Consider the following 20,427-nt stretch of genomic DNA (forward strand, 5'->3'; position numbering starts at 1 on the left):
CGGTGTGGATGAACATAGAATGATCCGCCGGCACTCCCCCACAGATTGTCAGAAATCACTGCACATCCTTGATTGGCCAGGACGGCCACCAGTTCAGTACCCCACATTTCCTGTTTGGCACCATACAGATGCCTTGGCTAAACACTACATTTCCTAGGGTTCCTACAAAGCAGGGAGCCATAGCTGGTCTAAGGCAGCCCAAAGTAGAGGCCCACAGAATAACTACAGAAGGGTACTGACGAGTAAATGGTGATGCCCTGGCCTAGAAGGTCACACAGGACTTTGTCACCCTCTTGTGTTGAGAAGCGGCTACACATGTTCTAGAAATCAAGCCCCATGAAAGCCAAGGCTCCACAGAACAGGGTGTCAGTACAGAGGCCGTCACGGCCGGGATGATGTCCCCATCTTGTCTGTGAGGTGCCCTGCCGGCAAAGCTAGCCCTCGGCCACAGTGAGGGAGCTGCCCAGAGGCTTTCTCCAAAGCCACTTCCACTACTTAACAAGAACACAAGCCTGATTCCGGAGGCGCAGCCGTCTCCCAGGTTTCTCGGTGTAAACGTATTTCTCAGAGCCCTGAGATCAAGAAGAGCGATGTGGCTTGGGAGCGTGGGGCTCTCCCTGCTGCTAAGATGAGGTCGTTTCCGGCAGTGGCTGTGACGCCTCTTTAGGGAAGCATTTACTAAGCACCACAGTGATGAAGACACAGGCCCTCCTGGCAGGAAGCCTGGTGCAGGGGGGCTTCATGCACTCCTCCCACAGGGCCCTCAGAGGGTTTCTTTTTTTAAGCCTGGGTCTCCGTGCCCACCTCTAAAAATACAGCTCTATCCAAGGGGGAAGCCGCAACGTTCAGCTCTGCAGACCAAGTCCGAGCGATGAGCAATGCCTCCCAGAGGCTTTGTTTAAACTGGCGCCGCGGTGCTGAATTATACCACCCCTACCAAGCTGGAATCCCTCTAATGTGGGTTTAGGAGCATTTTGCCCAATAGAAACAGCAAAGTGCACTTTCCCATGTTCTGTGAGGTAGGGCTATCATTAACTATATGCTTTAAAAAGTACGGTTCGGAATATTCTGCAATTCTGCACTTAGCAAGGGATGAAGAAAAGGTCTTAGTCTCAGAAGCAAATAACAATAAAGAAGGAGTGGGGGCACCTGGGTGGCACAGCGGTTAAGCGTCTGCCTTTGGCTCAGGGCATGATCCCGGCGTTATGGGATCGAGCCCCACATCCAGGCTCCTCCGCTATGAGCCTGCTTCTTCCTCTCCCACTCCCCCTGCTTGTGTTCCCTCTCTCGCTGGCTGTCTCTATCTCTGTCGAATAAATAAATAAAATCTTAAAAAAAAAAAACAATAAAGAAGGAGTGAATTGCAAGAGAGGAGGAATTCTGAGGACTTGATTAGCGTCACCTTTAGTTCTGGCACCTTTCTTTCTAAAAGTGGTGGAGGAAGGAGGTCACTTGAACCAACCAATTCTCAACCAAAAACACCTCTGAGAAAACAGGACAACTTGTCATTCTCCCACTCACTAAAACGTGTTAATTTCAACAGTCAGTCCTGTCCACCTTCTCACGCTGCCCTCACTGCAACGTACTGCTACATAGTACATGGACCTACGTTTCAGCAAAGTAGAGATTACTCCACGGTCTTCCCTGCTCATCAGCGAGCACTATGAATTACACATGATGATGATTACATCCAAAAATATTTCTTTCCCATGTGAAACAACAGGCAATTTATAATTTAATTCATTATTCAGATCAGATGAAATCTTCCCCCAGAACTAATATCTTGGCAAGAGATCATTACAGAATTCCATAATTGTAATGTTTCCATAAACTTTTGCTGACCCATGAAAATCTCCACCTCATCACATTATATAAGAGAGAAATGCAGCTTATTGTTCTGGTTCATAGAATAAACATGAGAGGGAAAAATGGTAACTTTAGGTAGCAGAACTAACGTCTATCTTCTGGGTAGAGAGTTAACGGCTGACAAAATGAAGCCCTCTGAAAACCAAACTGGAGTTTAAATACCAGTCTGACGACCTCTGTAACTGGTATCCAGGTTCTCAGCAATGACAACCTCCACAAACACAAGCTAAAAGATAATGAAAGAATCAGGAAGCCAAACAACTTCCTAAGCCTCCATTTTCTCATCCATAAAATACGGGTAACACCAATATCTACCTCATAAGAAATGTGCAAAGATAAAGCAAAATGACGCGCATAAAGGATCAGCAGTTCTAGAATTTAGGAAGCCATCATTTAATAAATGTTAGCTACTGGAACTTTATTATTAAACATAAAAACTTGTAGTAATAATGCTCGCTGCAAGATCCATTGTCTGCGTTATACGTAGTTCAATCCTGAACCTAGCCTCCAGCCTTGTCAGTGAGGCTGGGGGGGTGCAGATCTGGTTGATGGGGGCAAATACCCCCGGGAACTGCTGGGCGTGGGCTGGATGGAGCCTGCATGGGTTTGCTGGGCAGACCCCGAGGGGCAGCAACTCTGGAAGGCAACACACACTACAGAGAGACACAGGTATTTGAAGACCTAAGCACAAACCATAAAGTCTTTAAAAAAAAAAATAATAAATAAATATATATATATATATAAACATTATAAATAAAAGGCTGGGGTAATGAAAATGTTCGGAAATGACACGGTAGTGATGGTTGCCCAGCATCGTGAATGTACTAAAAATCACAGACTTGCACATTTTGGAAGGGAGAATTTCATGGTATGTACATCTCAAGTAAAAAAGAAACATGTACATAGAACATTTGTGTCTCCATTCCACTGGTTCAGAGGAGCTGTTATCCAGTTGTTGCAGGCACTGCGGGGAGACGGGCAGAATTAAGACGGGTTACCTGTATCTTTGCCAACTTCAGTTTTTCTGGACTAGCAGAACTGTTCTATGCTTTTCCCTAGGTTCTCTGACAGACTGGATGCACTCACCCTGCTGGGGCTCACAAGTTGGATAAATGGGGTCTTTTTATTATCCTTTAGCATTTGCTTACTCTACATAGCCCAAGGCAGGGGTCATCATTTCTGGGAACCTGAATACCAGCATGCATGTGTTCTTATATTCATTCTACAAATATTTATTAAATGTGTACTACCGGCAAAGTACGACTGGAGGCACTGAGAACCCAGCAGGGAACGAGACAATGTCCCTGCTCTCGCAAGCTCATGTTCAAATTGGGGAAGAGATGGACAATAAACACACAAGTCAGGCAGTGACCTGCACTATGTGAAAAATCGGCAGGGAAGAGGGATCAGAATGCTGCCAAGGAGGGGAACTCCTTTCCGAAGGACGGTCAGAGAAGAAGTCTCTGATAAGGTGATATTTGAATGGAGTCTTGAAGGACATGAGAAAACAAGCCCTACCGATGTTACGGGAAAGACCATTACTGAAAGAAATACTCCTAAAAATCAAAAAAGTATATATACACGACCAGTGGGAAAAAAAGCAAGGTATGTAAAGGTGATTAAGGAAATGGCCCAAAACATGAGAAAATGTTCACCCCACTCATTAGAGGAATGCAAAATAAAACCACAAAGAGACAACAAGTCACAGCCATCAGCTTGGCAAAATTTTAAAAAGCTGACAGTATCACCTGCTTGCGAGGACAGAAAATGGAAAGTCTCCTACACTCGCCTCTGAAGCATAGCCATGCTCCTGAGTACCCTGAAAAAAAAAAAACCTAGTTGAAGACAGGTGTATCCTACAGTCCAGCAACTTTCACTGCTGACTATGGGCCCTAAAGAAACTACTCCTGCACACGTACACGAGACACACTCTCCTTAATGTTCACTGGGAGTTGAGAGTTGAAAACTTCAGAAAAACCAAAATGTCCACCCCGAGGAGAAGGATCGATACACTGTGGGGTATTTATAGGATGGACTGCTATGAAGCAGTTACATTACCTCAAAAGCAAAAGGTAGCAATGTAAGTAAAGCTCACAAATATAATATTAAATCAACCAATAAAGGTTGCAGGGGAGTTACTGTTTCATGGATATATAGTTTGCTTGGGAAGATAGTTCTGGAGATGGATGGTGGTGATGGTTACACAATAAGGTGAATGTATTTAATGCCAGTGACCTGCCCGTGTAAAAATAGCTGAAATAGTCAATTTTATTTGTTTAAATGGTCAAAAAAAAAAAGGACAAGTTGCAGAATGATATTTATAGGATGATACTATAATATACAGTTTTAATATATAGAAAACAGCTGTTTATGGAGTTGTAAATATAGAGTGAAGTCTAAATATAGCATGGAATGATAAACACAAAATTGATTACTGATTACCTCTGAAAGAGAGGAGAGGAAAGGAAATATAATAGAAAAGATATCCACAGGGACTACAACTGAATTTGTAATATTTTATTTCTTAAACTAGATGGTAGTTACATTGGTATTTACCATCTTACTTACTGTATCTTTTAAAATGTCCAAAATCAATCCTATATACAAGATTGGTGATAGAGGGCATTATATTTTAAAATTTAAACACAGGCATTCCATGATGTTTTTAGATGTTTCTATCCAGACCTTATGAGGTAGGCACTGTTATTAACCCCATTTTACAGATGAGAAAACTGAGCCCCATGTCCAATACTGCACAGCCAAGCAGTGGTAGGAGATAGGATCCAAACCTAGTCTTGTTTCAGAATCCCAAGCTCGTAACTATCACAACAAGACAAATCGTTGGGAAACAATGAAATACACATCAAGAGGGGAGTGGGTCTCATGGCAATTTGTGCGTCACACTGTGATGGGAGCTGGCAATACCATGGTGGGCAAAAAAGACATGGACTTTTCCAGTTGCTAAGTGCTGGATAGAGGCACTGTGGGATATAAACCAGGGAAGAGGAAGGAGGGAGTCAGGGAATGCTGCCAAAGGTAAAATTAAATTGTTTTAGCCATAAAATAGGCAAAATTAATCTATGGTGACAGAAGTTGATATTTTCAATAAATATTTTAATTGCGGTATTATAAATAAAAAGTACAGTTGTAAAAATATGTACGGTATGATTTCATTTTGTAAGTAAAACACACACACATACACATACACACGAGTTAAAACTCTGGAAGGTACACAGCATTATAACAATAGTGTTTTTATCTTTGAATTCTGGTGGCATATGAGTCATCTTATTTTCTTCATTACAGGTAATATTTATTTTCAAACTGCTTTTCAGCAGATATGCTTTAGACAATTATCTGACAAAGGGAATACCTTTAATTTCTTCATTAAATAATATTGTTGCTCTTGGTTCAAAAGGTTAATATTCATTACATTAGTATCTTGTTCACTCTCTCCATTCCGTTCTTCCCATTCAACCCACTACACAGTGGCTTCTCCACAAGACACTTAGTCTACTTCCTTTTGACATAGTCATTAGAGAGCAACTGATAAACCAAGTTTTCTTTTTCCTCATACCTTTCCTTTCCCCTTCACTCTTTCTGGAACCTGTCTCTTTGAATTACATGTAACATACCATACTTGCATGGAATTGCACCAACACCTTTATCAAATTCTTCCCACAGTCACTCTCTCTATGCTCCTCATTTCGAAAGCTTCAAAATTTGTTTTCCCTAAGGCTCCTTCTTTGGCCCTCTCTAGAGCCTTCTTAGACAATTCCATCCCTCGTTGCCTTCCACAGCAACCTACCGCTACAGAGATAACTGTCACTTCTTCGTGTTCATACTCTGACACTGCTGAGTCCCCAGGCCGTCTAAGTAATCATCTGCCTGACCTGATTACCTGATGCCTCCACATGAACCTAAGATGCAACCCGTTCATCTTTCCCTGAAACAAGCTGAGGCAGAAGTCAGGTCTGGAGAAAACCTATTTACTAGAAAACTTCCCGGCACTGGAGGCAACTAGTTCGTTTGTAGACACTGGCTTTGGATAACACTACTGGAGAGATCAAGCACGGCAGTCTCGGTCTGATTTCAAAAGGGGCTAAAACCAGGACATCCTTTTAGTCAAGCGAGGAGGGTAAAATGGCATGAAACGCACGCTGGACAGAATCACCACCCCAGGAGGCCCGTGCCCATGGAGAGGGCTCCCAGGTTAGAAGAAGATAAAGAACAAGACAAAGCCTAAGAAAAGATAATAAAAAACAGATTCAGACCACAGTCAGACGGAATAAAGCTGAAGAGTAGACTTTGGCATCAGTGATGGGAGGCGGAAGTAAAACAGGTCAGTAACAGGGGAACGAGTCAGAACAACGGCTGGGAGACGTGCTCACCGTCAACAGGGGGGAAGAAGAAGATACGCTATTTCACTTCACCTAAGGTACTCTAGATAGTAAGACGCAATTATTTTCTCTCTCTCCTTTATGAAAATAACGATGCTACCAATTAAATATGACACGCCATCTCTGGCTGCACCTGATGTCAGAAATGTTTAAAAATGACAAAATGTGGGGTGCCTGGGTGGCACAGCGGTTAAGCGTCTGCCTTCGGCTCAGGGCGTGATCCTGGCGTTATGGGATCGAGCCCCACATCAGGCTCCTCTGCTGTGAGCCTGCTTCTTCCTCTCCCACTCCCCCTGCTTGTGTCCCCTCTCTCGCTGGCTGTCTCTGTCTCTGTTAAATAAATAAATAAAATCTTTTTTAAAAAAATGACAAAATGTGTATGTGGGAACTCAAGAACAGCAGAGGCACCAAGGCTCCCTCTCAAGTGTGATAAAAACAGGACCCCGGGGGCACCTGGGGGGCTCAGTCGGATAAGTGGCCAACTCTTGACTCCAGCTCAGGTCATGAGACTGAACCCTGTGTAGGGCTCCGGAAAGTCTGCTTGAGATTCTCTCTCCCTCTCCTTCTCCCTCTGCCCCTCCCCCTGCTCGGGTGTTCTCGTGCTCTAAAAAATACATAAATAAATCTTTATTTAAAAAAAAAAAAAAGGGGGCGCCTGGGTGGCACAGCGGTTAAGCGTCTGCCTTCGGCTCAGGGCGTGGTCCCGGCGTTATGGGATCGAGCCCCACATCAGGCTCTTCCTCTATGAGCCTGCTTCTTCCTCTCCCACTCCCCCTTCTTGTGTTCCCTCTCACGCTGGCTGTCTCTATCTCTGTCGAATAAATAAATTAAAAAATCTTAAAAAAAAAAAAAAAAAAGACAGGAACCTGACTTACTGTCGGGCCCCCACAATTAAACAAGTGTGCCAGAACACGACACATTCTTGCTGGATCCTCCTACTGGCCAACAATCAGGAAGCTGAGTGACTAGGGAAAGATCCAGGGTTCTCTCCTATGTGTCTCCCTTACTGATAACTCACACAGAACACTTCTGGTCACCAAACGTGTGAAGGGTTTTCCCCCACCAAGCAATTCTCTGCAATACGAGCTATGTGTTGTACAATTTAACTCCTTTCTGTCACTATAGCACACTTTACACTCCAATGACAAATCTAGGTTGTCACCTATGCTTCTGACCAATGGGCCATATAAATCAGAGGCTCCTATGGCCTTTCCCCCTCAGATTCAGTTAATTTGCTAGAGCAGCTTCCAGAACTCAGGGAAACACTTACTTATATTTACCAGTTTATTAATGGGTACAGATAAACAACTAGGTGAAGAGATACATTGGGTGAGATCTGGGAGCCAGCCCAGGAACTTCTGTCCCCACGGAGTCGGGGAGTATTACCCTCCTGGTGTGAATGTGCTCACCAACCAGGAAGCTCCCCAAACCCCCTACTGGGATTTTTATGGAGGCTTCCTCACATAGGTATGATCAATTATTTACTCCACTTCCAGCACCTCTCCCCTCTCTAGAGAAGTGGGGAGGGGCGGGGGGTGAGGAGAATTCGCAGACAATCCCAACCTTCAAATCAGCTTGATCTTTCTGGTGACCAGCCCCGATCTAGGAGCCACCTAGGAGTCCACCCAGAGTCACCTCATTAGAACAACGATGGCCCTCGTGGTCTTATCACTCAGGAATCTACAAGGGTTTTAGGAGCCCTATGTTAAGTAAGGGGTCAAAGATGAAATACTAAAACAAGAGATGCTCCTTGTGTTCTTACCACTTAGAAAGTTACAAATGTTCTAGGAGTTCTGTGCCAGGAATTGGGTACAGAAACCAATATATAAATATTTTCTATTATCTCACACTGAGAAGGAAGACTAAGCTGTCCTTAATATGAAGGCCACACAGAAATATCAGTAGCATAGAAACATGCTATGACCTGATTTTAACAACAAAAAACAACATATAAAATTGAATGATGTATGTAAAAAAAGCACCCCCCCAAAGGATTAAATAGAAGTACTTTAAATATCAGCAGTAGTTGTCTTAAGGTCCTGGATTTACAGGTAACTTCTTTCCTTATTTCTTTATACTTCTCTTTACTTCCCCCAAATGTCCATAGTGAACATGTAATGTTTTTATGATCAGAGACAAGGAAGTCACATATTAGATGTTTGTTTTTTAATCTGCAAAGTGTAGGCCACATGGATAAACTGACTTATCTAAATATTAGATACAAAGCTATCTCAATGTATAATAAGCCCTTCTTAACAATGAAAGAATATTAACTCCAATAACATCAGGTCAGAGCATGCTCACATCTGCAGAAAGAATGCTAATGTTCTGATATCCAAGAAAGTGTAATGCAAAAAACTATTCTTGTTTTTCTTTTCAAATATGAGGTTTCAAGAATATCGGTATCACTGCTTATCCTACTGGATCTGCAAGCTGGCATAATAACATGCCAGCAGAAACACATCTGGTCACACTGCTGATAAAAGTCTACTGCCAAAGGTAGGCAGTGTTGTCTTGTACAAGATGGATTTCTCTTTTTTCAAAAAAGGACTGTTTGACAAGTAGCTATTGTGGACGGAAATTGAAGCTAACACATTTTTTGCTGTGTTATCTTGATGGAATTGCTTTTTAGGTCCACATACTCAAGTACTAATATATTTCTCTCCTCATATTTGAAACGGAACATTGTGACAAAGGATAAAGATCTGGAAGTGTAAACATTATACTTGCCAAGAGTTAAAAAAATAAAACAAAATACCCTCCTACCTTCCTCTACTTTGGGTTGCATTAGCTCATAAATAGGCTGAAAATCTTAAGACAAATCAAATTCCTCTGTTTATAAAAGTTCAAGAAATTCTTTCTCTTCTAATGCCTATCGTTGCTAAGCCTAAAACAAGTAACAAAAAGTACTCAAGTACTAAAAGCCTAAACAAGTACAAAAGATGATAGTATAGATATAGAGATGCTCTAATTAAAATAGCTGAAAAGTCACTCTTATTTAGAAGTTTTTATTTAAAAACTCAATGATACCAGATTACAAGTTTGACCCTAGCTAGTAAGTATATTTACAATATAAATGTTTTATTTTTGAGTGTTAAACAGCACTAAAACAGACCTTTCTTGATGGAATCTACTGTACCAATAACATTAGATATTCAGAAGAAGATAACATAGCTACAGTGAACTTAAGGAAACTTTTAAGAGCAGCTTCCTGCCACAGATCTTCTTTCTTAAATGGCAATGTAAACGATACAATAAGAAACATGAATTCTAATTGCTACAAAATGCTTAGAATGCGGTTGCCCTGATCTACCAGCAGATAGTTCTTGTTTTTTTTTTAAGTAGGCTCCACATCCAGCACGGAGCCCAACACAGGGCTCAAACTCACGACCCATGAGATCATGACCTGAGCTGAGATCAGGAGTCATGGATGCTTAACCAATTGAATCACCCAGGCGCGCCATCTGCCAGCAGATAGTTTAAAGAGCCCAACGAAAGTTTTCCAACCAGAGTTACATGGACACAATAATGATGTTATATGTAAAAAGCTCACAAGTTAGAAAACACTACAGAACTTTAAGTTACTGCATTACTCTCAATGAGTCAACCCAAAGTACTCAGAATTGAAACGGACATGTAAAGGCTTGTAACTTCATGGTAAGAATGCATTTTGTGGAAAATTTTGGCCAAAAGAAACAAAGAGAAGCCATTAAGCCATTCTACGAATGCCCACTTGTCATCTACCACACCTGATGTGTCTGATAATGCCAGCTCCTGCTGTTCGCTTTCTAAGTGCATTCTGACTTGTATGCCATGTATCTCCTGTCTCAGCAACAGATAAAGGTGATAGAGTTAAGGGTGAAATCCAGAGACAAAGAGATTTTAGGAACCCAGAAGCACCTAGCTTGCTGGCTTTATCAATAATCCGAGACAGGTCAGAAACCAAATGCCTACTTTGCATTACCTAAATAATGTCAGTGTTAATCGCCAAATCACCAAAAAAAAGGTACTGGTTTAACTTCTCCAGCATAAAATGGGGGAAGGGGGAGTTCTAAATATCTGAACAGTCAAGAAACTGTGTATGTACATCTTACCACGACAGAGCTCTGTTGAGTTTCCACCCATTCATTCTTTTAAGAAACACTTTCAAATACCATTAAATGTGCTGTGCTAGACTTTGTGTGGAATTCAGACAGGAGTAAGGAATCCAGTTGAGGAGAAGAGAAGCTAAGATAAAACAGAAGAAATAGGGGCGCCTGGGTGGCACGGTGGTTAAGCGTCTGCCTTCGGCTCAGGGCATGATCCCAGCGTTATGGGACCGAGCCCCACAACAGGCTTCTCTGCTAGGAGCCTGCTTCTTCCTCTCCCACTCCCCCTGCTTGTGTTCCCTCTCTCACTGGTTGTCTCTATCTCCGTCAAATAAATAAATAAAATCTTAAAAAAAAAAAAACACACAGAAGAAATAATGTGCGTTTATAGATATAAAACTTAAGAAAGGAGACAGGGACGGCTGTTTGCCACTGGAAAAGGCTTCAAAATTGAAGTAATGATGAAGCTGAGCCTTGAAGGTCACATAGGATTTCTACAAGTCAAAGAAATGGGAAGAAAGGACAATCTAGGCTCTGAGGAGGTAAGCAAAGACTCAGAAAAAGTGGTGGGTGCATCTGCAGAAATGCCAACAGAAGCAGGCAAGTATTGCCCTCCTAGGCCAGACGGTGATGGATTAGGAATGGTAAAGTAAATGCTGGGCAAAGGAGAGACAGGGGGGTTTTCTGGGATGATGAGTACCAGATGTGGCCTGCACAAGTCACTTGGGATGTTTAAAATGTAGATTCTCAAATCCCACTAGGAAAAAGAAATTGTAATTTTTGAAGCTCCCGTAGTGCTTCTCATTATGTCATGTTTGGGTAAAGTGTGAAGAACTGTAGGCAAAAGCAGAGAGGACAGGAAAGGGGAATTGCTGCAAGAGAAGAAGAGAGGCAGAACTAACAGAAAATACCAACTACTGAGATACGGGGTTAATGGAAAAGAAGAATCAGAAGGTTACGTGAGATCTAATAGGAAAATAAGTATGACATAAGAGAAGACATAAGAAAGGGCAAATGCTGGCAGAGAAAGATGAAATCTGGACATTCTGAGGTTGTGTTCCTTACCGGGTAAGAAATTCGGTCTTAGAAATTCAAGAAAATTAACCTCATATTTGAACATATATTATTTGCTGGCACCTCTTTTAGGGCTGCTATGAGCTGCTACTTTGCCATGTTTTATTAATTAACTTTGGGAGTGTGTATCTCTCTCCCTAAATACACAGAGGGCAAATTATACATATAAGGCAGAGTGTTACAAACTTAAGAGGAACTCAATAAATATTTATTGAATAATGTAAGTGGAAGTCTAAAAAAAGGTTGAAGGCTTTATTCTTTTTTTATTATTATTTTAAAAAGAATAGGACAAAAAACCTCTCTCCACTTCTTTTCTCTCTCTCTCTCTCTTAAAGATGTCATAATTCTTACCTTTGCTGCCAAGGCTTTTAAGCTGTCGAGGAATCTCTGCCAGAAATCCTTGAAGAGTGGGCGGTCGATTTTCTTCAGGCTATCTTTGGTGCTAGCATCCACACTGACATATAGCTGGGTAACTGGTTTGAGGTTCCTTTGTAATTAAAAAAAAAAACAAAAAAACAGGGAAAAAATTATGCCTGTGTCAGGTTTTTCATGATGTAAAATTTACAGTCTATAATAGACGTGGTAATTAAACATTTCAGGGGGTCTACCTCTCCCAAAGGACTGAAGTAATGATTTTCATAATGTGACAGAATGGGCTGTCAGTTGATTATTTCTAACAATGACTGCATACCATTCTTAATAAACTGAAAGCACTCAATTACTTAAAATTGGTCCCTCTGCAAACACTAGCTTTTAGTGGAAAACAAAATGAGATCTAGCTTCAGGTCAGGCCCCATCATCCCAGGGCAATTAGAAGGGGTCTCAGACTTGAGTTTCCCCATGAACTCTGCCATTCAAGCTTTATACAGCTGAAATGCCACAACCACGTGGGGTCTGTGCTGACAGGCCACCTTCCATCCTCAATTCACTGACGGAAGTTTTCTACGGAACAAGAAACAACCCAAAAAGCTCAAACCTTCTTTGAAAGGCACAAAGCCACAGCAGCACTTCACCTGTGCCTTGGAGAGCCAGAGTGGGTTTAAAGTCCAGCCTTGTGGGGGCAAACAATGACCTAGGGAGGGAGCTTTAAGCAATGCGGAGCTGTAACAGTAACCGAGCCTTTATAAAAGAGCACAACCCCTAAGAAAAATGTACGTTGCAGATTATTTTTCTTTGCCTTCTTGATCAGTTTCCATGAATACCACTCATTCTCCACTTCTCTCAAATTCACGAATTCATTTAATGAAACTCATTCATTCTTATCTACTCTTCTAGTTGCCAGTTATACTTTAAGTCCAGACTATATTCTTTCATAACCTCCCTGTTCTCCCTTCAAATGAGTCTCAAGGGGCACCTCGGTGGCTCAGTCAGTTAGGCGACTGCCTTCGGCCCAGGTCATGATCCCACTGTCCTGGGACTGAGCCCCACATTGGACTCCCCACTCAGTGAGGAGCCTGCTTCTCCCTCTGACCCTCCCCCACTCATGCTCTCTCTCTCACTCTCTTTCTCAAATAAATAAAATTTAAAAAACAACAACAAAAAAAACAGATCTCATAATTCATCTTCTTCAATAAATTTGCAACAAGAATGAAATTTCCCTTTAATAATGCTTTGACCGAACTCTCCCACTATTAACTTTCTATAACTATTCCAGAATTTGTATTTACCCNTTTTTTTTTAATTTTATTTTATTATGTTAATCACCATACAGTACAACCCCAGATTCCGATGTAAAGTTTGATGCTTCATTAGTTGCGTATAACACCCAGTGCACCATGCAATACGTGCCCTCCTTACTACCCATCACCAGTCTATCCCCTTCCCCCACCCCCTCCCCTCTGAAGTCTTCAGTTTGTTTCTCATAGTCCATAGTCTCTCATGTTTCATTCCCCCTTCTGATTACCCCCCTTTTCTTTATCCCTTTCTTCCCCTACCGATCNATTCCAGAATTTGTATTTACCCCCAGAATTCATTTATGCATTTTTTTGCTTCAAAGTCTATGCACTTTTAAAAACTGAAATATAATTCACATGCCATAAAATTCACCATCAAACTGGTTTTATGTTTTTGTATCTATCAATATCAGCCTTATCAATCTTTGAATGTGAGACCTTAAAGGGCAGGAACCCTATTTTTTTTATCCAGCCATACAGGCAGGTACTTAAAGCTACTTTTTACTTGATATTGTTGACTTGAGCTAACCTAACTTTTAAGGGCATGCAGGCCAAACAAATGCTTAAAATGATCTGGCTTAGTGACATATGGAAAAATCAGAAGGGTCTAAACCCAAAGTTATTAAAAGTGGAGAAGCTCTGACCAAAGTTAAGAAGTGATTAAAATACTGGCAGACTCATTGCTTTAATCCCTCTCCAATGCTGGCATACAAAGGGAATCCTTAAAAGTTCAATCCTGTGTCACTACTGAGCAAAGGACATCAATTACTGAAAATGAAAAACAGGAGGATACTGTTAATGGCAGCATGCTGTCTCACCATCCTTTTTGCTGGGAACCTCTTTAATAACAGAGAGGCTATGCTACCTTAACTGGACTTTATGTTTTACAAAAAATAAAAATAAAAGAGACTGTTTTAATGGATACTGCTGGCTATCATTATCTGATACTTACAGGACTCTGTCATAAAGCTGCCTAATACAAAATGGGAACTGGCTTGACCTTTTCACTATGCCTTTATAACTACTTAAGATTATGAACAGTAAATTCCAAAGGCCATAGTTATTTTACAAACCTCCATCATTTGCCAAAAAAGGAAGCCCTGGACACTAACAGTACCAATAAGAAATTTTAGTCGGTACTAAATGTCTGAGATTCTATGATCAAGGAAGTTTATACATCTCTTACCAAAGAGTAGAGGAAGCATCAAGAGGAGGAAAAGTCCCCAGGAATTACAGAGCTTACTCCTAACGGACTCAAAACATTAACAGTACCTTGGAGAAATTTTCTGAGCCTCAAGGATCTTATGTCTGCCTACTGTTGGCCTCTATTTCCAAAGGACAAGCAATAAGGTTCTCAGCGTGGTCATTTATCTGTCACCATTCTATACAGAGATAGCATCATTTTCGTTCCAAAAAAGCAAGAGAATGCTATAACCTTAAAATAATGATAATAATTTGTGCCTGAGAATCTCACATTGCTGCTGAGAACAATTAAAAAGGACAATAAAATAAAAGGGAAATACAATCCTAAACCCAATCCCCAGTGAAAATGCCCAATGAATCTTGACAAGATTATTGTGACGATCCTTTGTCCTGCTCGTTTTAAAGCTCTGAGTTAAGAAGAATCATATATACAAATGCACTGACAACTGAACATAAAAATCCCTCTTCCTTTTTGCCTTTCTGTAGAGATGAGCAGGCCATTGGCTTGGAAGGGAGAACAAGGCCTACCAATGACTAAAGCAAGGAAAAAAGGAAAAGAGATTTATATTTGCAAGAAATCAAATGGCTGCAAATGGCTTAGAGTAAGTTTGATGCTCCTATTGAACAAAATTAAATAAATAAATAAATAAATAAATAAATAAATAAATAAATAAATAATAACTGAGGGTCCATACATCCACCACCATTAAAACCAGAATCCCTAAGACCATCTGGGGCTGTTAGGTCTGGCCAGATAATTTAGGAGGAAAAGAGAAGGAGGATGAAGGGGAAGGATTTACTGAGTATTCATCATGCGCTGGGTGCTCTGTGCTATATGCTTTACCATGCATGAAATCTTCTCAGTAAAACAACAAGGTAGTTGCTACTTCTGCCAATTTCAGACATGATGAAACTGAGATTCAAAAGCTTAAGTAGCTTTTTCAAGAATCCACAAGTGTCAATAGTGACATTTGAGCCGAGATGTGACTCCAGAGCCTGTTCCCCAGCCCTGCACCACAATGCCTCCACCAGAATGGTCAGTTCACAAACAGTGCCGGCTGGCCCTTTGTCAAAGAAAGCCAAGAGCAGTATTTCAAGCCTCACTGCAGTATTTCTCCAAGTGTGGTCAGGACCACCTGCATCAGAAGCACCTGCAAACTCAGGTCCTTGGGCCTCTCTCAAGACTGAATCACTTTCTAGAAATGGAACCTTAGAAAGTATATTGTTATGTTAGTTTCAAGAACCTCTCAACACTGATCAAAGAAGTTGAAGACACAAATAAATGGGAAGACATCCCATGTTCATGGATCAGAAGAATTAATATGGTGAAAATGAAAATGTCTGTAATGCCCAAAGCTATCTATAGATTCAATGCAATCCCTACCAAAATTCCAATGGCACTTTTTACAGAAACAGAAAAAACGATCCTAAACTTTGTATGGAACCACAAAAAGACTCCAAATAGCCAAAGGAATCCTGAGGGGGAAAAAAACAAAGTGGAAAGCATCATACTTCCTGATTTTAAACTATAATACAAAGTAAAAAAAAACAGTATGGTATTAACACTAACATTAAAACATTAACAACACTAAAACAAACAGACAAATGAAACAGAATCAGGAATCCAGAAATAAACCCATAAACTAATATTTGACAAGGGAGCCAAGATTACTCAATATGGAAAGGACAGTCTCTTCACTAAATGGTTCTGGGAAAACTGGATATTCACATACAAAAAACAAAATTGGACCCCTACCTTAAAACACTCACAAAAATTAAGTCAAAATGGATTAAAGACTTAAATGTAAGGCCCAAAACTGTAAAACTCCTAGAAGAAAACATAGGGAAAAGGTCTTTCACAAGCACAAGCAACAAAAACAAAAATAAGCAAGTGGAACTACATCAGATTAAAAAGCTTCTGCACAACAAAAGAAATGATAACAAAATCAAAACAGCAACCTACAGAATGGAAGGAAATATTTGCAAATGATATATCTATTCGTGTTTAATATCCAAAATATATAAGGAACTCCTACAACTGAAGAGCAAAAAAACTTAATCTGATTTTTTAAAATGGGCAAAGGACTAGAATAGACATTTTTTCCAAAGACATGCAAACGGCCAACAGGTACTTGTAAAGGAGCTCAACATCACTCATCAGCAAGGAAATGTAAATCAAAATCGTATCACTTCACCCCATTACAATGGCTGTTATCAAGAAGACAAGATAACAAGTGCTGGCGAGGATGTGCAGAGGAAAGGGAACCCTTGTGCACTGCTGGTGGGAATGTAAATTGGTACAGTCACTATGGAGGCTCCTCAAAAAATTAAAAATAGAACTACCATAGGATACAGCAATCCCACTTCTGGGTATTTATCCAAAGGAAATGAAATCAGTATCTTGAAAAGATATCTGCATCCCCACGTTTACTGCAGCATTATTCACAATAGCCAAGACATGAAAATGTGTCTATCAACAGATGAATGGATAAAGAAAATGCCATATTATTCAGCCATGAGAAAAAAAGGAAATTCTGTCATTTGCAACATGACGGATGAACCTGGAGGACATTATGCTAAGCGAGCTAAGCCAAACACAGAAAGGACAGAAAGACAAATACTGCATGAACTCACTTATATGTGGAATCTTAAAGAAAAAGTTTCCACTAGCTGTTTTCTTCCCTGTGTACGAGCCATACTCTCACTTCTTTGTCTAGTTCACGGTTTTTTAAATAAACATTTAACATTTTAAATACTATTATGTGCAATTCTGTGCAACCTTCCAACCCAGAGTTGCTATTTTATCTGTTTGTTGCCGTTTTTGTTGTTACTGAACTACTTTGGTAAATTCTGTATTCTTTCTTGTGTTTAGCCTGTTCAGTTAGCTTAGTAGTCTGCTAGTGATTGGCCAGAAATACCCTTAAATGCCTTCAACCAGAAAGGCTTCCAGCCTTTGCTGAAGGTTCTGTGTGTATGGTGGGGCCTGCCTTCCATGCCTAGGCATGCAGTGGACAACTCTACCTCAGTTTTCACTGTCTGCTTGCTCAAGACATCAACATCAGGCAGGGGTGAGAGCATAAAGCCTTGTCAAGGCTTCCCCGGCAGGCCACGTCCTGCCTACGGGCTGGCTTCTAGCTTCCCAGGAATACACTGGAGCTTTTCAAAGATCACTATGAACATCTCATTCCCCAGCTCTTCCTTTTAATTTCTTTAGTTAGCTTCTTGATTGCCGATAACTGCCGATAACGAGCAACACCCCAGAGAAAAGCTTTTTCACTGGACAGAATGTGAGTCACTTCAAATAAAGACAACTCCTGTGCATGAGGGGTTCAGGGAACTGCCACATAACCCACATGATGACAAATCTCTGAAAATGGGACTCTGAAGGAGCTCCAACTCTGTTTTGCTCCCACCCCTGGCTGCCAGGCTGCTGGCCCTTACTATGACTATAAGCTATATGGTTTAAGGCTACTGCAGAGCTGGGCAAGTCGGGATGGAATAGGACATATTAAGACACTATGAGAAGGAAGGGAAGAATGAAGGGGGGATAAACAGAAGGGGGAATGAACCATGAGAGACTGTGGACTCTGGGAAACTGAGGGCTTCAGAGGGGAGGGGGGTGGGGGATTGGGATAGGCCGGTGATGAGTATTAAGGAGGGCATGCATTGCATGGAGCATTGGGTGTTATACGCAAGTAATGAATCATGGAACATTACATCAAAAACTAGGGATGTACTGTATGGTGACTAACATAAACAAAATAAAAAATTACTATAAAAAAAAAGACACCATGAAGCTTAGGACATGAAATAGGCCATATTAACATACCAAAGGCTTACTGTTCCTACTGAGATTCAACCATTTTTTTATTCTAGAAAAATTGATTGTTATGTACCTACAAGAAAAAGTTGATTCTGACAATTTTTGCTAGTGTTCTCATTGTTTTTATAGAGGAGCAGGTTTTGAAGGTCTGTGCTCTGTTATTCCTGCTGACATCTATCACATAAGTTTTGTTTTTATTCCCGTCATTATCCATTACAATATTTTCGACATCCATTGTGATTTCTTCTTGAACCCATAAGCGAATTAGAAGTATACTGCTGAAATTACAAACACAATGGAATATTCTATTAATCTTTTTGTGTTGATTTATAGTTTAATTCCAGTATGTTCAGATATCATGCTCTACATGATTTCAGTACTTTGAGGAAACTTGCTATAATGCCCAGCATATGGCCACTAGGTAATCAGTCTGCAATCAAGTTCCGTGCTCTTGAAAAACATTATATTTCAAAGTCTCTGGTTCCAATGCTATATTTCTGTAATACAGGCTAAATTCGTCGATTTAGTTGTTCAAATCTTCACTATTGCTATTGATTTTAATTTGCTTGTTTTAACAGTTTGAGAGAAGTATATTAAAAACCTACTACTTCTCCTCATAGTTCTTTCAATGTTGAGATTATGGTATTGAGTGTTTACAAGTTTTAAATTGTTATATTGTTTTATGTCCCCGGTGGGTTTTAAATTTTATTATTAAGAAATATCTACCTTGTCTCAAGTAATGATGCTTGTCTTAAAGTATACTTTGACCAAATTATTACCTAGCCTACCTTTCCAAGGGTAAACCTTCTAAGTGTTTTCATGTATTATCTCATATACTCACAATGCCACTATGAGACAGTCATGATTATAAAATCAGTTCACAGGTTAGGAAACTAGGCCCTGAGAGTTATCTTCATGTCACTAAGACAGTAAGAGATTCAGTTAGGATTCTAACCAGATCTCTTCTAGACCAGAGCCCAGCTCTTAACACCTGACTGTATTTCCTCCCTCTTTTTTTAATCTATCTAGACCTGCATGTTTCTTTTTTTTTTTTAAGATTTTATTTATTTATTTATTTGAGCGAGAGAGAGAGAGAGAGAGAGAGAGCATAAGCCGAGGAAGGACAGAGGGAGAAGCAGGCTCCCCACTGAGCAGGGAGCCCAATGTGGGGCTTAGTCCCAGGACCCTGAGATCATGACCTGAGCCAAAGGCAGACACTTAACCAACTGAGCCACCCAGGCACCCGTAGACCTGCATATTTCTGAAAAGTATTCTATCAATTCATAGACACAAGAGAAGACTACATTTTAAACCTTAACATATTTACTACAAATGAAACAGGCTGGGAGGAGGGAAAAAAGCTTCTATTGAAAGGATCGGGTGATATGTATAATCTTCATTTCATTGGAAGCTGTTTTCTGTAATCACTTTGAGCTAACAAATACAAGAAAACTATTTTCATTAAAAATCATGCATTTCTTCAAACATTCCCTAAGCATCTAATATGTGAAGAGCTAATTTATAGAGGTTCTCTAACACATATGGTAAATGTCTTAGCAAAAACTAAAGAAAACAAAACATACAGAGCAAACAAAATAACAGAAATACTGATGGAAAAAGCAAAACAAAGCAAATGAAGTTCACAGTTTCAGAAGAAGGTGCTCAAAAGTAAAAGAATGAAGGGACAAATCCAGCGGAGGTGGGGAGGTCTGAGAAGTTAAGTGCTAACTGTGCACAGTTACATACGGAAGAGAGTTCTGTCTTCACAGGTCAGCTGCTGGCACACAGAAAGCCGAGCATCAACAATACTTACCAAAAAAGAAAAAACTGGATTTTAAATGTAAACGTAAAAATAACATAAAACAGATAAGAAAATAATGATAAAAGGGGGACTCCCGATTAAGCTAAGAGCGTGTCAGTCTACAAAGAGCTACAAAAAGTCTATAGAGAGCCTCTAAACCCTAAAACACTCATAAATAGGGAGACACGGTCATAGGTTTCAAATGTCCACAAAGGAAGAACACCCCAGTTAGTTCTCTGCAAGTCCCCAGAGAGAAGAAACTACTCAGTGTTGTAAACATCACTCTCAACACCTTCATTACCTCACAACAAGATGCCTTTCAGGGGTCTGCTTTCAACAAGGTGTCTTACTGTAGGGCACCGGCATCACAGCCCAGAGCAGTCTGTAAGAAGGAGAACACAGTGCGCGCTAGCAGAACAATGGTGTGATGGACCGCTCTGACTGCAGGGCTGAATGCAAACATGGACTGTACAGAATTAGAACGAGGGTCCTCAACTCA

General features: G+C 40.5%; 1 protein-coding gene across 2 annotated transcripts in view; it reads right to left on the reverse strand.

Annotated features, from left to right (window-relative positions):
• The window catches only part of LOC100474580 (S-adenosyl-L-methionine-dependent tRNA 4-demethylwyosine synthase TYW1), a 202,451-nt gene that overhangs the window by 68,118 nt on the left and 113,906 nt on the right, over nt 1–20,427 (reverse strand). For both annotated transcript variants that reach the window (XM_011234359.3, XM_019807649.2), the window contains exon 13: nt 11,780–11,915. In XM_011234359.3, the coding sequence (XP_011232661.1) occupies nt 11,780–11,915 (136 nt within the window). The remainder of the gene's footprint in view (nt 1–11,779; nt 11,916–20,427) is intronic.

Source organism: Ailuropoda melanoleuca, chromosome 10, assembly GCF_002007445.2.
Source record: "Ailuropoda melanoleuca isolate Jingjing chromosome 10, ASM200744v2, whole genome shotgun sequence".
Lineage (NCBI taxonomy): Eukaryota > Metazoa > Chordata > Mammalia > Carnivora > Ursidae > Ailuropoda > Ailuropoda melanoleuca.